At 39.3% G+C, this 20,283-nt stretch overlaps 1 protein-coding gene across 1 annotated transcript in view; it reads left to right on the top strand.

Moving 5' to 3' along the window:
- The window catches only part of Sparcl1 (SPARC like 1), a 50,594-nt gene extending 31,413 nt beyond the window's left edge, over positions 1 to 19,181 (top strand). Inside the window, exons 7-11 of the mRNA XM_020165496.2 lie at positions 163 to 283; positions 1,464 to 1,600; positions 3,820 to 3,968; positions 5,101 to 5,249; positions 18,717 to 19,181. Coding sequence (XP_020021085.2) covers positions 163 to 283; positions 1,464 to 1,600; positions 3,820 to 3,968; positions 5,101 to 5,249; positions 18,717 to 18,745 — 585 coding nt within the window. The 3' untranslated portion in view covers positions 18,746 to 19,181. The remainder of the gene's footprint in view (positions 1 to 162; positions 284 to 1,463; positions 1,601 to 3,819; positions 3,969 to 5,100; positions 5,250 to 18,716) is intronic.
- Positions 19,182 to 20,283: the final 1,102 nt, after the last annotated feature.

Genomic DNA, 20,283 nt, shown 5'->3' on the forward strand with positions numbered 1-20,283 from the left:
CTGCCCTCCTGTTTTCTAATTTTACAAAAAGAAGAAAAATGATGTTTTTATTTGCTTAAGATAGCTACACAGAGAGTTTCCTTGTGACATTTCCATGTATATATGTATTATAGCCTAATAGGTTCATCTCCTCTATTTTTACTCTTTCTTTGTCCTTTCTAGACTTGTGGCACTGACAACCAGACCTATGCAAGCTCCTGTCATCTGTTTGCTACTAAGTGCAGACTAGAGGGCACAAAAAAGGGGCACCAACTGCAGCTGGATTATTTTGGAGCCTGCAAATGTAAGATGCCATCATGCCTGACACCTACCATTTCTGGGAGGGTTTGGGGTGAATCTGTACATGCCTGACTCCTTTATAAGCAAACAAGAGGAAGCTAATGTAATCATGAACTCATGCTGCACATTTAAATCAACTGGAAAGATAAGCAATAAGAACAATTCCCAGGCCTTATCATAGGAGACTGTGATTTAATCGGACTTGGTTGGAACCCTAGCTTTGTTTTTTCATAACTTAGACAAGCAATTCTAATACACAGTCAGGGCTCAGAAACACTATAGTAATGTTATCCACACAAAAGTCGAGATGAAATACTGGAATTTTGCTGAATTTTTGGCCCTTGCAATTTAAGTCTTTGCCAAGTTTTATAACAACATATTATTCCAGAAGTTTCTCAAAGTTGTCTTCCTTTCCCAGGATGCTCTCAATTGTGTTTGACTCTCCTTGCTGATAAGTGATTCTCCACATTCACAGCACCCACTTGTGTTTCCAGTTCTCCTCTACTCCCAGACACAAGAGGATTAAACCTGTCAGTCCTCTTGATGTTAGATGTGGTCATATGACTTTCTTTGCCCACTGAAATGAGCAAAATGGCCCCATGTGTGCTCTGGGAAGAAGCACATAAGAACTAGTGTCCAGAACCCCACGCCCTCTTCCCTTGCCACTGCACACCCTGAGGCCTTGTGTTGTGATGGTAGATGCAACAGATGAGCCCAGGGTCACTGTGATGAGCAGAGCCCTCCTGCCAACATGCAGCGGGCTTATAGCAGGTCAGAACACGTTTTTGTTTCTTCAGCCACAGAGATTTAGCATTACTTGCTACCATGGTGTAAGCTAAGCCCTACCTTTTCCTCTGGTCACAGCGCCCTCCACTTCTACATTCCAGCTTCCTGGTTCTCAGCCCTAGCTGAACACCAAAATTACTTTTGGAACTTTTAAAACATCTTGCTGCCCAGAATCTACCCAATCTAGACCAATCCAGTCAGAATTTCCTTGAATGGGACCTGGCATTTTTAAAACATCCTGAGCAGTTCTGCTGGGCCACCAGAGTTAAAGACCACTGTTGTGATCCTGGGGCAGTGAACTTCTGTCAGCCTCCAGAAGTTGTTAAGCTCCTTTTGTGAGGATTTGCCATAAGGAAGATATAAGCCCAAAGATCACAATATTTTTCTGTTTATTCCAGCTATTCCTATTTGTACAGACTTCGAAGTGGCTCAGTTTCCTCTACGGATGAGAGACTGGCTCAAGAATATCCTCATGCAGCTTTATGAACCAAACCCTAAACACGCTGGATATCTAAACGAGAAGCAGAGAAGTAAAGTATGCCATCCATGGGTTGCTATCTGTCTGTTGATAGGGCCTGAGGGACAAAAGGTGTTATAGGGGTGCTACATACCTCTGCACAGTGGCAGAAGCCCCCTCTTCATCCCCACACCTGATTCGCCTGCTTGGGTTAACATTTTAGTAGTGATCACTATTTGTGCCAGTTTGGGATACTACCAAACTACCCCACCCTACCAAAGGGGCAGTGACCTGAAAGCTGCTCTTTAACTCATTCTTTGTGATTGAGCAAAGTTAACATAAATTCAATATTTACATAGTGAGACCCTGTGTCAGTCAACTTTCCATTACTATATGAAATGCCTGAGATAAAGCAACTTAAAATGAGGGAAGATTTATTTTGGCTCACAGTTTTGGAGGTTCCAGTTCATGCTGATGTGCCCTGTTGCTTTTGGACCTGCAGTGAGGCAACACTTCATGGCAGGGAGCACAGGCAGAGCAAGTTGCTAGGAAACAAAGAAAGACCAAGGAGGAGCCAGGGTCCCAATATCTCCTCTGAGGGTATGCCCCCATATGACTAGGGGACTTCCAGCAAGGCATGCCTCTTAAAGGTTTTACTACCTGCCAATACTGCTTTGAGTTGGGGACCAAGCCTAAACTCATAGGTCTTTGGAGGACATTTATCCAAACTACAGCAGGCCCAAATGTATTTCTTCAATCTAGTTTTTTGTTTTTGCCTTTATAAGCCAAACATAGATGCTTGATAAAAGGAAGCCCATTACTCCCAATGTCAGTAATATAATAAAACTTAAAAGTACAGAATAAATACTGATCCCAGAAGTTTCCAGAGAAAATTCATTCATCAGGTAGTTACTGAGTGTATCTTAGGTGCCAGGAATTGATGTAAGTACTGGAGATACAGCAATGAGCCAAATGCTCTGCCTTCACAAGCTTACATTTAGGTAAAAAAGACAGACTCTAAAGAAATAAGCATGTGTGTGTGTGTATATATATGTATATATATTTGTATAAAAATATATACAAATACAAACATGAATGCAAATACGCAAATATAATCACATCAGAAAATATTTGCATAAGATATGTCAGGTACCATAAAACATGCTATAGCATTGCTAAATGATTTATCAAACAACTATATGATTTATCATACCTGACCTTGACAGGAACTGTTTCTATGGGGTTGAATCTGTGAGAGGAAAGCCTAAGTAGACAGGGCTCAAGAAAGAATAGGATACACGTGTGGTGGGTCACTCAGAAAGCAGGAAGATCATGATTTCAAGGCCAGCCCCAGCTACATAGGGAGACCCTAAGGGAGAAAGGAAGTGGAAACAGCAAGGATAGCCAACACTTTTGAGGAGTGTTGGTGTAAGGGGCTGAAGAGAAATGGAGTAGAAACTGGAAGGAAAGTGAGTTCAGGAGGCCATCTACCAATGGAAGATGGTAGAAGACATTCATATGTTTCTGCAGAAGACCCAGTGAAGAAGGAAGCATTAGTGGAGAACAGAGAATGTGCTCAACAGTTAGAGGACGCTCTTCAGTAAGTGCTCCAGCCAGATGATAGAGGGCTGAGATCAGCATTATGGAAAGTTCATTGCTGGTAAAGGAGAGGGAAGTTAGTGGATGTGGTCATGGGAACAGGGTGCAGGGTCATTCTATCTGATTGCTAGGCAACATCACGAGCTGAGAGTTTCATAAGCATGGCTCATTATGTAATTTCTATCTTCCATCCTTACTTCATTGCCACAGGACAGACAGCCTGGAGTACAGTAGGGTTGCAGCAGCGGTGGATCAACCAGCAACAGAGCAGGGTTAAGCTGAGCCTGAGAAGGCACCAAGTGGGAACACAGAGAGGGTTTAGGATGGAATATGCCAGCTGGGAAAGGAGCAAGACTTTCACCAACTAATCAAAACTTTTGCCTAAGTCAGTTCAAGCCCATTTAATTAAAACGTTCTCACTGTTTTAAGGAATGCAGTCAAGATTTTCTTGGTTAAACAAAAAGATCAAAAAAGACTTCAATTTCTTTTGAAAAACCACCCGTTTCTTACATCAGCTGTTATTCTCTGTAGACAAAAGAAAAGCTATGGTATTGATTAGGAGGCATTTAATTTGTGCTGGGCATGATGTGCTGAGAAGTTTTTCTCTGACATGTTATCGTTTCTCTTCCAGTAAAGCTAACAAGTGACGGTTCCATTACACTTGTCTGATGCTCTGACATCTCCCTTCTTAATCACAGGTCAAGAAAATTTACCTGGATGAAAAGAGACTCTTGGCTGGGGATCATCCCATTGAACTTCTCTTAAGGGACTTTAAGAAAAACTACCATATGTATGTGTACCCTGTGCACTGGCAGTTCAATGAACTTGACCTACATCCCAAGGACAGGTAAAAAATGTTTGTCCCCACTTCACTGGGTCTCTCGGATATAATAATATCTATGCAAAATGGAAAGCAAAACAGAATTGGGAAATTTCCCAGTTCCATTTTAGAACAATGAAATAACATTCATAGTTAGGAGTCTAAACACAAAATTATTTTCGGAGGCTGAATGTGGTGGCATACATCTGTAATCCCCACTACACAGGAAGTGGTGATTGGGAGGATCATGGTTTGAAGCCAGCCCAGGCAAAAAATTAATGAGATCCTATCTCAAAAAAGAAGCTAGGTATGCTAGTTCATGCCTGTAATCCCAGCTACTCAGGAGGCAGAGGTAGGAGAATTGCAGTTGAAAGGTGACCCAGGCAAAAGCACGAGACCCTACCTGAAAAGTAACTAAAGCAAAGCCAGGGTGTGCATGCCTGTAATTCCAGCTACTCAGGAGGTGAATATTAGGAAGATTGGGGTTCAAGGGCAGCCTAGCCCTACCTCATCTTAACAAACAAGCTGTGCGTGGTGGCAGATATCTATATCCCAGCTATGCAATAGCTAACTAGGTAGAAGGACCATGGTCCAAGACCAGCCCAGGCAAAAGCATGAGACTTCATCTGAAAAATAACTAAAGCAAAAAGGGTTGTGGAGTGACTCAAGTGGTAGCTCACTTCCTAGCAAGCATGACGTCCTGAGTTCAAACCCCGGCACAGTCAAAGAAAATTACACAGTACAAGTACACCATAACCCCCAAGTTTACATATTAAGTTCCAGCTTCCCACAGAGACTGTCCTCTCATTCTTGATCCTAAATTTCCAGAGATAATCTGATTGCCCCGACTTGACACAGGTGCCTACATCTGGAACAATCAAGTCCAGCCAAGGGGTAAGAACGAGGTTGCATGTCTATACACACCTATCTGCTGGAAGGAAGGCAGTTGCCAGTGAGGAGAGAAACCTTGGCGATCGATACCTCCAAAGCTGTTAGCCTCACTCACAAATTGTTTATTTGTCTTGCAGATTTTCATCTGTGTCCTATTTATGTGGCATGTACAACAACCTTGGGGAAGGAAAACGTTCTTGATGATTCTAAGACTTAGGTCTCCACGTGCAAGCTGCTCTGCTAACAGGCTGCTCTTATCTTGTTGCAGGGTCTTGACCCATTCAGAGCTCGCCCCACTGCGAGCATCCCTGGTGCCCATGGAGCACTGCATAACTCGCTTCTTTGAAGAGTGTGACCCCAACAAGGATAAGTACATCACCTTGAAGGAATGGGGCCACTGCTTTGAAATTAAGGAAGGTAAATTCACCACTAGCCAAAGGAGAGGGCTGTCCTCTTCCCCAAGTAAACCCTAAGTCCTGAGGGCCACACATCCCACGGTATCGAAACTGACAGTGGATAGGTGGTTGTATCCCAATTAGGACTGCCTTGTGTGCAGGCTGTTGTTTCAAGGTCATTTCTCACTACCTTTAGGACGCTTTTCTCTTGGAGGGTAACACTGAGGTCTCCAGGTCTTAGCACTAGGCCTAAGGAAGCAATGTTAAGTCAGTGAGCTGTGCCAAAGCTTGGAGGCTTCAGACCCTTCCTTGCTGTACATCCTTCCTCCACCTAAGCATGGGTCAAGATTTTAAAAATCATATGTGGGCCAGGTGCAGTGATTCACTACTGTAATTCCAGTTACTAAGGAGGCCAAAGTCAGGAGAATCACAGTTCAAGGCCCACCTAGGCAAAAAGATGATGAGACCCCATCTCAATGAAAAATTCTGGGCATGGTGGTATGTGCCAATCATTCCAGCTATGCAGGAAGTATAAGTAGGAAAAGCCTGGTCCAGACCAAGCAAGAAAAAAAATGTGAGACTCTGTCTCAAAAATAACCAAAACAAAAAGGGCTGGGGGTAGGGCTCAAGTTACAGAGCTCTGCCCTGAGTTTAAAACCCAGCCCCACCCCAAAAAAATCATATGCGAAGAGTACAACAGCAAGCTTGCTTCTGACAGTGAGAGTGTCAGAAGACACCTTAGAATTCATTATCAGCCCAGTGAAGACTGAACCTTACATCCCAAATTGTGCCCAGATATCATTCCTCTAATCCAAAACTGAGCTATGACTGTACCTTCAGGAACTGGGGTAAGGGGAGCAATCAGTAGAATTTAAATTTAGACAGTGTTAAGCTGGGTTATGTCTTCAGTTACTTCCTTTTCCTAAGTTAAGAGTTGACTTTTATGAGCAAATGTGTTTTCAGTAATCAAGTTGTGAAGCTGTTCACAGTTACCACAGTGAATATCAAAATCTTAAAACAGACACTTTATAAATGTATTTATGACATACATGTAGAATGAATAGGCAGCCAAGCTGACAAGAAATGCAAGTTCAAGCTCAACTCCAGTGGCTCATGCCTGTAATCCTAGCTACTTAGGAGGCTAAAATCTAGAGGATCATAGTTCAAGGCCAGCCCAAGCAAATAGTTTGCAAGATTCCAACTCAACTAATAGTTGAGCATGGTAGTGTGTACCTGTCACCCCAGAAACAGCAAAAAGTCTGAAGTAGGGGGATTGTAGTCTAGGCTGGCCTGGGCAAAAAGTGATACTCTGTCTCTAAAATACCAAAACAAAAAGGGATCTGGGTGTGGCTCAAGTGGTAGAGCACCTGCCCTGCAAAGTGCAAGGCCCTGACATCAAACTCCAGGACCACCACAAAAAAAAAAGCAAATTCATCGCAGGTCAGGATTTCCCAAAAAAGGTAACCTTCACAACCTTCACTTTAAAAGTATTCTTCATGCCTATGTCTAATGGCTTGAAATTAGAGAGAAAGATCTGAGAGCACGTAGATTCTCAGGTCAGCGGAAAAGGTTGGTCCTTTTCCTCTATAATATTATTATGTGAAATAATCACAACTCTTATGAACAAACAACATTTATTGTGGTAAACACCTAGCTTTGTGTACTTGCTGTGTATGATGCATAACACATCACCCCAAACTTAGTTTACAATCTGACTCACAGTTTTCAAGAGTCAGGAATCTGCAGGTAGCAATGGTTCTGGTTTAGGATCTCTTAGGATGCAGTGGCAGATACCTAACAGCTCAGCAAGGGATGAGGAGTTGGCTTCTAAGCTCACTCACCAGGCCGCCTGTGGGAGCCTCCAGTACCTCACTTCACATGTGGGCCTCCCCATAGTGCTACTTACAACACAAGGTCTGGTTTCCTCCAGAGTGAGTGACGGGGGGTGGGGTGGGGAGAGAGAAAGCCCAAGGTCATACATTGCTTCTGCCGAACTCTGTTGATAGCACTGTATAACACTGCTACAATGTGGAGGAAGACCACATTGGGTAGAGGCTGGACCCTGTTAGCATTGACAGGAAATTAATAAGCTATTAAGACCCAGACCAATACAAAAATGTCAATTTCCTTTCTAACATCTATTCTACAAGCAAAGTACTTACACAAATTCAAATAGATTCCTAAAAAATGTTTAAAACTGTCTTTTCCAATTCCCCCATTCAAAAGACAAAATGTACCCAGGTACAGTTGCCCCCATCCAGGCCCACCCCACCATTATCAAGAGAGGAGAACTCGGCTGAGCTAGGACATTTTTATGTGTGCCCTTTCATAGGAAAAGAGATTATAAAAGCCTGATAAAAAGGAAAATTTGAACAGAGACCAATGATTTAAGGAAAACAGTTGTGTTGTGCTTCGCTGTTCCATTTGCAAAAATCCTGGCAGCTTTGAACATGTAGCCCGCCCAGGCTCTGCCCTGGGCAGTTGTCTAGGAGGAGCAGAAAAGGCTTAAAGTTCAGTGACTTGCAAAGCTCCTAATGATCTTGTTTGTGCACTGTGGTTTGCCTGTCATAACCTTATTTTGAAGAAGGGAAAAATTTATCACATAATAACCAATAAAACAGGTATTATTCTTTCTGAATAAGTAAACAAGTTATAGCTTTGGGACATAGCTAAAGAAAGAAAAAAATCAGTTTATAAATAGACTGTTCCTTTTCTCAAGGCAAAGGAATTCACAGAAGATAAATTTTAGGCAGTGTTTTACTGAATTTTGACTGCCTGTGACCACATATGTTCACGTATTCTACCTTTATCTGAGTCTGCATTTCAAGGCAGAGTTTCAGAATTAAAATAAATATTGGGGGATTATAAGCATGCAGAGTGTAATCAACACCAAGGAAAGGAATCAATTATCTCAAGGAAAATTTAAGTTACATGAAAAAGGGTTTAGGGCTGAATACCGAGGAGTAACAGAGAAGGGAGGAGTTCGCTAAAGGAGCAGATAGTAGCTCCTAAAATTTAGGAAGGAAACCAAGAGAGTGCCATTCAAAGGAGGTACTTCAAAGAGGGAAGACTAACTATGCCAAATGCAAGGAGGATAAAAGACTGAGGATGTTCATTGACATAGAACTGGTGATCTTGTTAAGAGCAATTTTGGTGAAATGGTAGGAAAGAGACCAGAATCTATAGGTTGAGAAAGAATGGGAAATAAGAAGGGGTGAAGAGTGAGTATGTAAAGGCAGGATAGTGCCGCAAGGGGGGATAGAGTTGAGGGAAGTACTTCTTAGAATAAAAAGGCTTGAGCCATTCATTCATTAGTTCATTCATTCATTCAACATTTACTTCACTGACAGTCTACACAGTACCAGGCACCATTCTATGGGCTGGATATGCAATATACTTAAATGCAAGTGGAAAGAGTCTAGTTTTTTTAAAAAGATAGTTTATAATATAAGAAAAAGTGAAAAAATAGACACAGTATCCTGAGAGGATAGAAAGAAAACCTGAGCACTGGTAAAGAAATTCACCTCAGAGTCAACAGAAATGACCTCTCTCATCTGGACATCAGGAAAAAAAAGACAAAAAGGATGTTTGCAAGTATAAATGTATAAGTAATGAAATCAGCATCTTCCATTTTACAAGTGAAGCCTGTATTCCGTAGAAATACATTGAAATCTATAAAATTTCCACTTTCTGGGCTGCATAAAGACATATTGAACAGGAAAATTACCTGGTACTGAAGACTAGGTAGTAGTTCAGTATGCTTCAAATTAACTTGCTGTAAATATTTAACAGTTATGGACAAAACATACCCAAGTATAGCTGGTTGGGCCATGCTGCTCAGGAGTGGTCTCATCACTAGAGGACACTGTCCTCTTCCATTTACGTGGCAATATTCTTCAAGTTACTAAACTGGAAGCTTGATTGAACTGCCACTATTCTTCTGCTGATTTCTGTTATATTTTAGCTGCTCTTATAGATGTATATGTGACACTTCTTAGCTGGGCTTCCCCTTGATCTTCCTTTCCTTTACCAGTGGTTCCCAACTGCATTAGAACTACCTGTAGAGCTGACCATGTGTCTACATGCCACATGTAGTTTACTCCTAGGGAATGGGGTACCAGAGGCCAAGGGTGAAGCCTAAGAATGTATTTTTTTTAGAGGGAAGGGACTTCCAGTGTGAGATGGTTTAGAAGCTCCCTCTGTGCAAGTAAATGAACAAGAAAAGAGGAGTCAGGGAAACAAAGGACAGACTATATTCCAAAGACAGAGAGGAAGAGCATTGGTAATAATGAAAGAGGTGACAGCAAAAAGCATGCAGAAATAAAAAGGGTACACAGAGAGAAGTAGAAAACAGCCCACTGCTCCAGCCATGACTATGGGGGTGGGGAGGGATGACAAAGTGCAGCCATGATGTAAGCCAGGCAGCCATGGAATAAGCCTACAGTCCTCACAAGCCTAAAGTTCAGTGTGGGGATTTGGTGGGCTGGTGACTCCCTTTGTGTGGCAGTACAGCATTGGAGAAGAAGTCCAATGCATCTCTCCCCATAACCTGGAGAGCTATAATCAGGAGCCATCTTAGAGAGATCTATTGTTTGAGATTGACCTGAAAACAAGTCAAAAAGCCTAGGGACACCCTGCCACAGTGTCTGGATGGGAGATGGCCACAAGATAGCAATCACGGCAACTGCTAGGGGCTAGACATGGGCCCTCTGTGGCAGGAGCAAACCCCATCTCATAAGGATTACTGGGGACATTGAGAGCTGCAAGCCAGAACCCATGGCCAGGGGACTGCTTTGCTTGTAGTGCTCCCTCTCTGCTGCATGTGGTTTGCTGTGGGGCAGAACTGAGAGCTCTGAGTCCAGGTTCAGCAGATCACTTTCCCCAGTCTCCTCCCTACCACAGGGGGTGCTTACTGCTGGATGGGATCTTAAAGCATGAGACCAGCAGACAGAATGCTGGGTCCCTCAGATTTCCTCCCCAATATTGATATCAGTGCTCTGTTTACTCCCCACACTCTCCAGTGCATTTGGAGGACTTTCCATGGCTTGAAAGTTTGCCACCTCTTGGTATACAAACTGCAGGCCTTCTGGAGTGAATAGAAACCAGCCTGGCCCACAGGCTGCAAAGCTCATTGTGGCCAGCAGTGGCCCCCAGTACACAAGAAGGGAAGCTTCTATGGTGAAGACAACCCTAAAGCTGACAACTGACCTGTGGCTGCCCCACCCTCAGCCCGCATACAGCAGCCTGAGGAGTAGAAACTACAGGAGACTCCAGCTACAACTCACTACTCCCCACACATAGGCAGTTCCAATATTAGATTACCCAAAAATATGAGGCATTTAGAACCCCAAGCAGACATAACCAGGAAAGCATATCTTTACATATTATAGTTAAAATGCCAAGGATAGAGAACAAAGAAAGAATACTGAAAGCTACAGGAAAGAAGTGCTAAGTTAGTTACCAAGGCAAACCTGTAACAAGAAGAGCACACTTCTCAGCAGAAACACTAAGTACCAGGAAAGCATGGACTGAAGTATTTTAAGCCCAGAAAGAAAATAATGACCAAAAAAGACTACTATATCCAGAATTTTTAAACCTGTTAAAATCACCATAAGAAGGGGAGTAGGGTAGAAAGGAGAAAAATAGAGAGGATGAACCAATTTAGGTTATAATACATATATACATGGAAATGTCACAATGAAACTTCCTGTATAGCTATCTTATACAAACAGAAATATCTTTTTTTTCAATAACAGAGAATAGGAAGGCAAACAGATCCTGTCTAAGGGTTGGCACCAGTAGGAAGGGGGAGGGATGTAACGGAAGGGTGTAGGAGGGCGAAAATGGTGGAAATACTACGTACTCATGTATGAAAGTGGAAAAACTGAGACCTGTTGAAACTATTCCAGGAATGGGGGGAAAAGGAATAAAAAAGAATGATGGTAGGGTAAATTCAACTATGATATATTGTAAGAACTTTGGTAAATGTCACATGTACTCCCAGTACAACAATAATAAATAAAATAAAATAAAATGCATTTCTAATTTAAAAAATCAAAGGAGAAACAAAGGCCTTCCATAATAAGCATAGACTAAAACAATTCATGACCCCTAAACCAGCATTGCAGAAGATACTTAGAGGAGTACTACTCACAGAAGAGGAAGAAAGATATACATAAGCATGAAAACTTGGGAAAGAAAAAAACCTCACTGCAAAAATAGAAAACCAAATGAGAAGTAGGAAATAATCAAACAATATTAACTCAGTAAACCAGAAACCTGTATGATGAAGAAGAGAGAAGTTAGTACATACCTCTAAGTTAGTACATAACCCTAAATGTAAACAATCTTAATTCTCCAGCTAAAAGATGCAGACTGGCTGAATGGATATAAAAAAAAAAAGACTCAACTATTTTGCTATCTACAAATAAGTCACCTCACTGGCAAAAATACACAGATTTAAAATGAAAGGGTGGAAAATTATGTTCCAAGCAAACAGAATATGAAAACAAGAAGTAGCTGTACTTATATCTGACAAAGCAGACTCAAGCCAAAGTTAGTCAGAAGGGATAAAGAAAGTCACTACATCTTAATAATAAAGGGAACAATCCATCAGGAAGATATTTACAATTATAAATATATATGCACCAAATGGTGGTGTACCTAATTTCATAAACATTACTGAACATAAAGGGACAGATATAATAATAGTAGATGATTTCAATACCCCATTCTCTTCAATAGACAGATAATTTGAACCAAAAAAAAATCAGAATTAAATTTCACTAAAAACCAAATGTACCTAACAGTCATCTACAGAATATTTCATCCAACTGCTGCAGAATATACATTATTCTCAGCAGGTCATGGAATGTTCTCTAAAATATGTAACATTTTGGGTCATAAAGCAAGTTTGAAAAATACAAGAAAAATGGGAATAACTTGTATCTTATTGGAATAAAATTAGAAATCCATAACAAGAAAAACTACAGAACTTATATAAGCACAAGGAGATTGAACAAAATATTTTTGAATGATCAATAGACCATTAAAGAAATTAGAAGGCAAATTTAAACATTTCTGAAATCAAATGAATAAATGGAAACCTAACCTACAAGAACCTTTGGAATACAGTCAAGGGAGTTCTAAAAGAGGGATGTTTATGGCTTTAGTGCTACATTAAAGAAAACAACCAGAAGGATCTCAAATAAACAACCCAATGGTACACCTCAAGGTCTTAGAAAAACAAGAACAAGCCAAATCCCAAATTAGTACATGGAAAGAAATAATAAAAAATCAGAGCATAAACTGATGAAATGGAGACTAAAAGAACTATAAAGGATTATTGAAACACAAAGTTCATTCTTCAAAAAGATAAGCAAGATAGACAAATTCTTAGCCAAACTAACTAAAAGAGAGAAAAGACCCAAGTTCATAAAATTAAAGATAAAAAGGGGGATATTGCAAGAAATACTACTGAAATCCAGAGGATAAACAGGGAATATTTTGAAAACTATAATTCCAGTAAGTTAGAAAATCTACAAGAAATGGATAAATTTCTAGACACATATGACCTAGCAAAATAGAACCAAGAGTATATAACCAACCTAAACATTTCTGAAATCAAATGAATAAATGGAACCTAACCTACAAGAACCTTTGGAATACAGTCAAGGGAGTTCTAAAAGAGGGATGTTTATGGCTTTAGTGCTACATTAAAGAAAACAACCAATGACATTCCTTTTTGGAGGGTGTGCCATTCAAGTTTCTGCTTGTATTTGTTATTTTTTATTGTTGTGCTGGGTGGGGGTACATTGTGGCATTTACAAAAGTTCTTATAATATATCAAACATATCATACTTGAACTCACCCCCTCCACCATTCTCTTTTATTTCCCTCTCCCATTTCTGGAACAGTTCCAACAAGTTTTATTTTTTATTTACATACACATGTACACAGTATTTGCACCATATTCACCCTCCTACACTGTTTCCCCACATCACCCTCCCACTGGTACCAACCTCCCTCCATCACCCCAGGCAGTACATGTTCTGCTCTCCTATTCTCTGATTTTGTAAAAGAAAAAAATGACATTTTGATACCTACGCAGTGAGTTTCCCTGTGGCACTTCCATGTATATATGATTATAACACAAATAGGTTCATCCCCTCTATTTTTCTTCTGTCTTCCTTAGTCCCTTTCTTATGGTGGTTTCAACAGGTTTAAAAATTCTGTATTCACAGCCAGCATTATACTTAATGGAGAAAAACTGAAACCATTCCCTCTAAAATCAGGAACCAGACAAGGATGCCCACTATCTCCACTCCTATTCAACATAGTACTGGAATTCCTAGCCAGAGCAATTAGGCAAGAAGAAGCAATAAAAGGAATACAAATAGGTAAAGAAACTGTCAAAATATCCCTGTTTGCAGACGTCATGATCCTATACCTTAAAGACCCAAAAAACTCTACTCAGAAGCTTCTAGACATCATCAATAGCTATAGCAAGGTAGCAGGATATAAAATCAACATAGAAAAATCATTAGCATTTCTATACACTAACAATGAGCAAACTGAAAAAGAATGTATGAAAACAATTCCATTTACAATAGCCTCAAAAAAAATCAAATACCTAGGTGTAAACCTAACAAAAGATGTGAAAGACCTCTACAAGGAAAACTATACACTTCTGAAGAAAGAGATTGAGGAAGACTATAGAAAGTGGAGAGATCTCCCATCCTCATGGATTGGTAGAATCAACATAGTAAAAATGTCGATACTACCAAAAGTAATCTACATAATTTAATGCAATTCCCATCAAAATTCCAATGACATTCATTAAAGAGATTGAAAAATCTACTGTTAAATTATGTGGAAACACAAGAGGCCACGAATAGCCAAGGCAATACTCAGTAAAAAGAACAATGCAGGAGGTATCACGATACTTGACTTCAAACTATATTACAAAGCAATAACAATAAAAACAGCATGGTACTGGCACAAAAACAGACATGAAGACCAGTGGAACAGAATAGAGGACCCAGATATGAAGCCACACAACTATAAGCAACTTATCTTTGACAAAGGAGCTAAAAATATACGATGGAGAAATAGCAGCCTCTTCAACAAAAACTGCTGGGAAAACTGATTAGCAGTCTGCAAAAAACTGAAACTAGATCCATGTATATCACCCTATACCAAGATTAACTCAAAATGGATCAAGGATCTTAATATCAGACCACAAACTCTTAAGTTAATACAAGAGTAGGAAATACTCTGGAGTTAGTAGGTATAGGTAAGAACTTTCTCAATGAAACCCCAGCAGCACAGCAACTAAGAGATAGCATAGATAAATGGGACCTCATAAAACTAAAAAGCTTCTGTTCATCAAAAGAAATGGTCTCTAAACTGAAGAGAACACCCACAGAGTGGGAGAAAATATTTGCCAATTATACATCAGACAAAGGACTGATAACCAGAATATACAGGGAACTTAAAAAACTAAATTCTCCCAAAACTAATGAACCAATAAAGAAATGGGCACGTGAACTAAACAGAACTTTCTCAAAAGAAGAAATTCAAATGGCCAGAAAACACATGAAAAAATGCTCACCATCTCTAGCAATAAAGGAAATGCAAATAAAAACCACACTAAGATTCCACCTCACCCCTGTTAGAATAGCCATCATCAGCAACACCACCAACAACAGGTGTTGGCGAGGATGCGGGGAAAAAGGAACCCTCTTACACTGTTGGTGGGAATGTAGACTAGTACAACCACTCTGGAAAAAAATTTGGAGGCTACTTAAAAAGCTGGACATCGATCTACCATTTGATCCAGCAATACCACTCTTGGGGATATACCCAAAAGACTTTTACTCCAGAGGCACCTGCACATCCATGTTTATTGCGGCACTATTCACAATAGCCAAGTTATGGAAACAGCCAAGATATCCCACCACCAACGAATGGATTAAGAAAATGTGGTATCTATACACAATGGAATTTTATGCAGCCATGAAGAAGAATGAAATGTTATCATTCGCTGGTAAATGGATGGAATTGGAGAACATCATTCTGAGTGAGGTTAGCCTGGCCCAAAAGACCAAAAATCATATGTTCTCCCTCATATGAGGACATTAGATCAAGGGCAAACACAACAATGGGATTGGACTTTGAGCACATGATAAAAGCGAGAGCATACAAGGGAGGGGTGAGGATAGGTAAGACATCTAAAAAATTAGCTAGCATTTGTTGCCCTTAACGCAGAGAAACTAAAGCAGATACCTTAAAAGCAACTGAGGCCAATAGGAAAAGGGGACCAGGAACTAGAGAAAAGGTGAGATCAAAAAGAATTAACCTAGAAGGTAACAGACACGCACAGGAAATTAATGTGAGTCAATTCCCTGTACAGCTATCCTTATCTCAACCAGCAAAAACCCTTGTTCCTTCCTATTATTGCTTATACTCTCTCTACAGCAAAATTAGAAATAAGGGCAAAATAGTTTCTGCTGGGTATTGAGGGGGTCGGGGGGAGAGGGAAGGGGTGGAGTGGGTGGTAAGGGAGGGGGTGGAGGCAGGGGGGAGAAATGACCCAAGCCTTGTATGCACATATGAATAATAAAGGAAAAAAAATTCTGCATTCATTCTTACATAGGGAGTACATCAACCACATTTACCTTCTTAACTTCTTTCTTCCTTCTTTTATCCTCCCCCTCTTGTATGTGACCTCCCCTTAGCGTGACCTGTTTTTGTAATATTTATATTAGGACCATATTCCATAGTATTTATATTAGGTTTATATTTCACATATGAGAGAAAACATGTGGCTTTTGGCCTTCTCAACCAGGTTAACTTAGCTTAAGATGATGTTTTCCAATTCCATACATTTACCTGCAAACAACAAAATGCTATTCTTCTTTGTGGCTGAATTTGACTCACATTTCCTTCAGCTATATTCCCAGAAGTGGAATTGCTGGATCACATGGCAATTCTATTTTTAGTTTTTTGAGGAGCCTCCATACTGTTTTCCAAAGTAGTTGTATTAATTTATATTCCCACCAACAGTGTATGAGGGTTCCTTTTTTCCCACATTCTCACCAACATTGTTGTCATTTGTGTTCTTGATGGTAGCTATTCTAACAGAAGTGAGGTGGAATCTTAACGTGGCTTTGATTTGTATTTCCTTTATGGCCAGGAATCTTGAGCATTTCTTTATGTGTTTTTTAGCCATTTGGACTTCATCCTTTGCAAAATCTGTTTAGTTCTTTTGTCCATTTCTTCATTGTTTTGTTTATTTGGGGGGGGTGTTAGTTTTTTGAGCTCCCTGTATATTCTGGTTATCAATCCCTTATCAGATATATAGCTGGCAAAGATTTTCTCCAATTCTGTGGGTAACCTCTTCAATTCAGAGACCATTTCTTTTGTTGTGAAGAACCACAACATGTAGTCCAATTTGTCAGTCCTTTCTCTTACTTGCTCAGCCATTTGCGTTCTATTGAGGAAGTCCTTGCCTATGCCTATTAATCCTAGTGTGTTCCCTGCTGTTTCCTGCACTAGCTTCAAAGTTTCAGGTCTTGTATTAAGGTCCTTAATCCACTTTGAGTTGATACTTGTACAGGGTGAAAGATATGCATCTAGTTTCAGTTTTTTGAAGGCAGATATCCAGTTTTCTCAGCAACATTTATTGAAGAGGCTGCCTTTTCTCTATCAGATGTTTTTGGCACCTTTGTCAAAATTCAAGTGGGTGTAGCTACATGGACTCAAATCTAGGCCTTCTATTCTGTTCCACTAGTCTTCCTGTTTTTTGTGCCAGTACCATGCTGTTTTTATTGCTATGGCTCTGTAGTACATTATGAAGTCAGGTATTGTGATACCTCCAGCGTCACTCTTTGCTCTGTATTGCCTTGGCTATTCATGGTCTTTTATGCTTTCAATGAATTTTAACGGTTGATTTTTCAATCTCTGTGATGAATGACGTTGGAATTTTGATGGGAATTGCATTGAACATGTAGATTACTTTTGGTAATTTAGCCATTTTCACTATGTTGATTCTACCAGTCCATCTTTTGATAGTCTTCTTTGAATTCTCTCTTCAATGGTTTGTAGTGTTATAGAGAAATTTCATATCCTTTGTTAAGTTTATTCCTAGGTATTTTTTTTGAGGCTAATTGTAAATGGAATTATTTTCCTATATTCTTTCTCAATATGTTCATTTTTAGTATGTAGAAAGGCTACTGATTTTTGTAAAATTGATTTTGTATCCTGCCATTTTGCTGAAGCTACTTATGGTGTCTAGGAACTTTTTGGTGGAGTTTTTCAGGTATAAGATTATGTCATCTGCAAATAGGGATAGTTTGACTACTTCCTTTCCAATTTGTATTCCTTTTATTTCTTCTTCCTGTTTTATTGCTCTGGCTAGGAATTCCAAGACTATGTTGAATAAGAATGGAGAGAGTGGACATCCTTGTCTCATTCCTTACTTTACAGGAGATGGTTTCAGTTTTTCCCCATTCAGTATGATGTTGGCATATGTACTCTTTATTATGTTGTGGTACATTCCTTCTATTCTTAGTTTCATCAGAGCTTTTATCATTAAAGGATGTTGAAGTTTAATCAAAGACTTTTCTGCATCTATTGAGATGATCATGTGGTTTTTGTCTTTGCTTCTGTTAATAGGCTGAATTACATTTAATGATCTGTGTATGTTAAACCATCTCTGCATCCCTGGGATGAAACCAACTTGATCATGGTGTATGATCTTTTTGATATGTTGCTGAACTCTGTTTGCAAATATTTTATTGAGGATTTTTGCATCTATGTTCATTAAAGAGATTGGCTTGTAATTCTTTTTTGTTATGTCCTTGTCTGTTTTGGGGAAGAGTATAATACTAACTTCATAGAATGAGTTTGGCAATGTTCCTTTCCTTTTTATTTTTGTGGGAAAGTTTGAGGAGTGTGGGTATTAGTTATTCTTTAAAGGTCTGGTAGAATTCAAAGGTGAATTCATTAGATCATTTTCAGGAAAATGGATAGAACTGGAGATCATCATATTAAGTGAAATAAGCCATACCTGGAAAAAGACATATCACATTTTTTCTCACATGTAGAATCTAGATTTTAGAAAAAGACATGAAAGAAGTAGGGGGACTATTTGGGAAGAGGCAGGGTAGTAATGGAGGGAGAGGAACAAGAGAGGGTAATGAGGATATGAAAATGACCACATTATATCCATATATGCAATTATATATATGTATGAAAATGTCATAATGAAACCCATTATTTTGTACAATTAATATATACTAATAAAAAAGACCATGGACAAAAAATACATATTTTTTAGAGTTCATGAATGATGTTGATGTCATACCCAGGTTGAGAATCGCACTGTACAGCCTTTTTAGATGGTTTTGCTAGTCTCCCATTGCTTATTTTTGCTACTTCTTTGGCAACTTTCTGAAAGTTATTGTTTTGTTTTTGTTTTTTACAGAAGACATAGATGAAAACCTCCTCTTTTGAATGAAGATTTGAAAGAACCCAAACTTCCCTGCAACCTCCTCTGTCTAACCACTTCTGAAATTTATGCAGCTATGATACCAGTAGATTTATATTTAGCAAAATGTTTGCATGTAATTGAAGACAATGAGAGAAATTGCTCAATAACAATATATGTATATCAAGCATTTCACATTAACTTAGGTAATAAGACCTTAAAATTAAGTCAATATATACAAAAGAACTGCATGCTGTTTATGAATGGTAAAACTCATAGTAATTTCACTTTCTGCATCAACTTTTAAGATAATTACTAATTACAAAACTTGAAAAAATAATGTGTTTATATTGTTCTTAGCATTGTATGCACCTCAAGAAAATAGAATGTTGCTCTTTTGTGATTAACATGTTTCATTTTCAGTACCTTAATATCCTAATAAAAAGCCCATAAAATTCCAAATGCCTGTTGAAGTTTATTTCCAGTCATTTATTTAAACAATCAAATGTGAAAGGCCAACCCAGGGATTGCACTACATACCAAATTATAATTGTGCTTCCTAACCTTACTACTTAAAAAAAAAATGTGATTGGAGAAAAAGTCTGAGACATTTTCTGTGGGAAAAATAGTTGTAAAATAGTTGCTTATGAATGTCCTTTGTCATTATATGAGTTTAAACAGGGGTGGGGGGGCATGAATTCAAGTGATTTTTAGCCAAATTCAGTTTATAATGTGGATGATTATACATTGCTTGATCCAACTACTTCTAGCTTTTGTGAAGTTGTTCATGTGTGTTGGGAAAAAAGAGGCTCTGTAAAATTTCTACAATTTTATTTTCTTAAAACAAAGGTAATGTTAAGGTAAAACAGACAGATGGGGAGTCATGGAGTGTCATGATGGCCAATGTAATGAAAGTCAGGCATTACTACAGTAAGTTGACATCCCAAAATGTGTCACAGAAAATTCATGCTCCTATTTGAGTTCTCCTTTGGTGACTACTATGGTAAATGCTAGAGCACAGAGGATTCCCAGGCAGCCCTCCAGCCTTCCCTCACCCCTGGAAAGCAGCAGGCCAGGGCTTGGCAGTTTGATGAGTGAATGGGACAAAAGAAAACAGCAAGGTGACATCCCTTTGCTGCCCCCCAGGGCGCCCACTTCCCTCCTGGAGTTTTGGGAGTCTCAAGGCAGTCTTGGAAGCTGTATTTCACCTGTCCAAAGACAACTTCACACTTACATAATGTAACAGGAAATATCAGAAAATAGTAAGCAAATAGAAGTGTGGAACCTATTAATCAATTGCTTTCTTTGGAAGCAACTGTGGAAGCCCCAGTTCTGCAGATATATTTAATGACTTTAAGGACATTTGGACAAAACTAAAGGAGTATCGATAAAGAGGTACAAGGAATATTCTTAAACACAGCAGTGTTTCTCTGGGACCATAACAGCAATAACTGACTTGGTATGATGGTTTTATACATTAACAAAAGGAAGAAAAACCTTGTTTAGATTCAAATGTCCTATCTTTAAGGGACATTTCCTATTATAACTTTTGTGATTTATTTTT

The sequence above is a fragment of the Castor canadensis genome, chromosome 9 (genome assembly GCF_047511655.1).
Source record: "Castor canadensis chromosome 9, mCasCan1.hap1v2, whole genome shotgun sequence".
Lineage (NCBI taxonomy): Eukaryota > Metazoa > Chordata > Mammalia > Rodentia > Castoridae > Castor > Castor canadensis.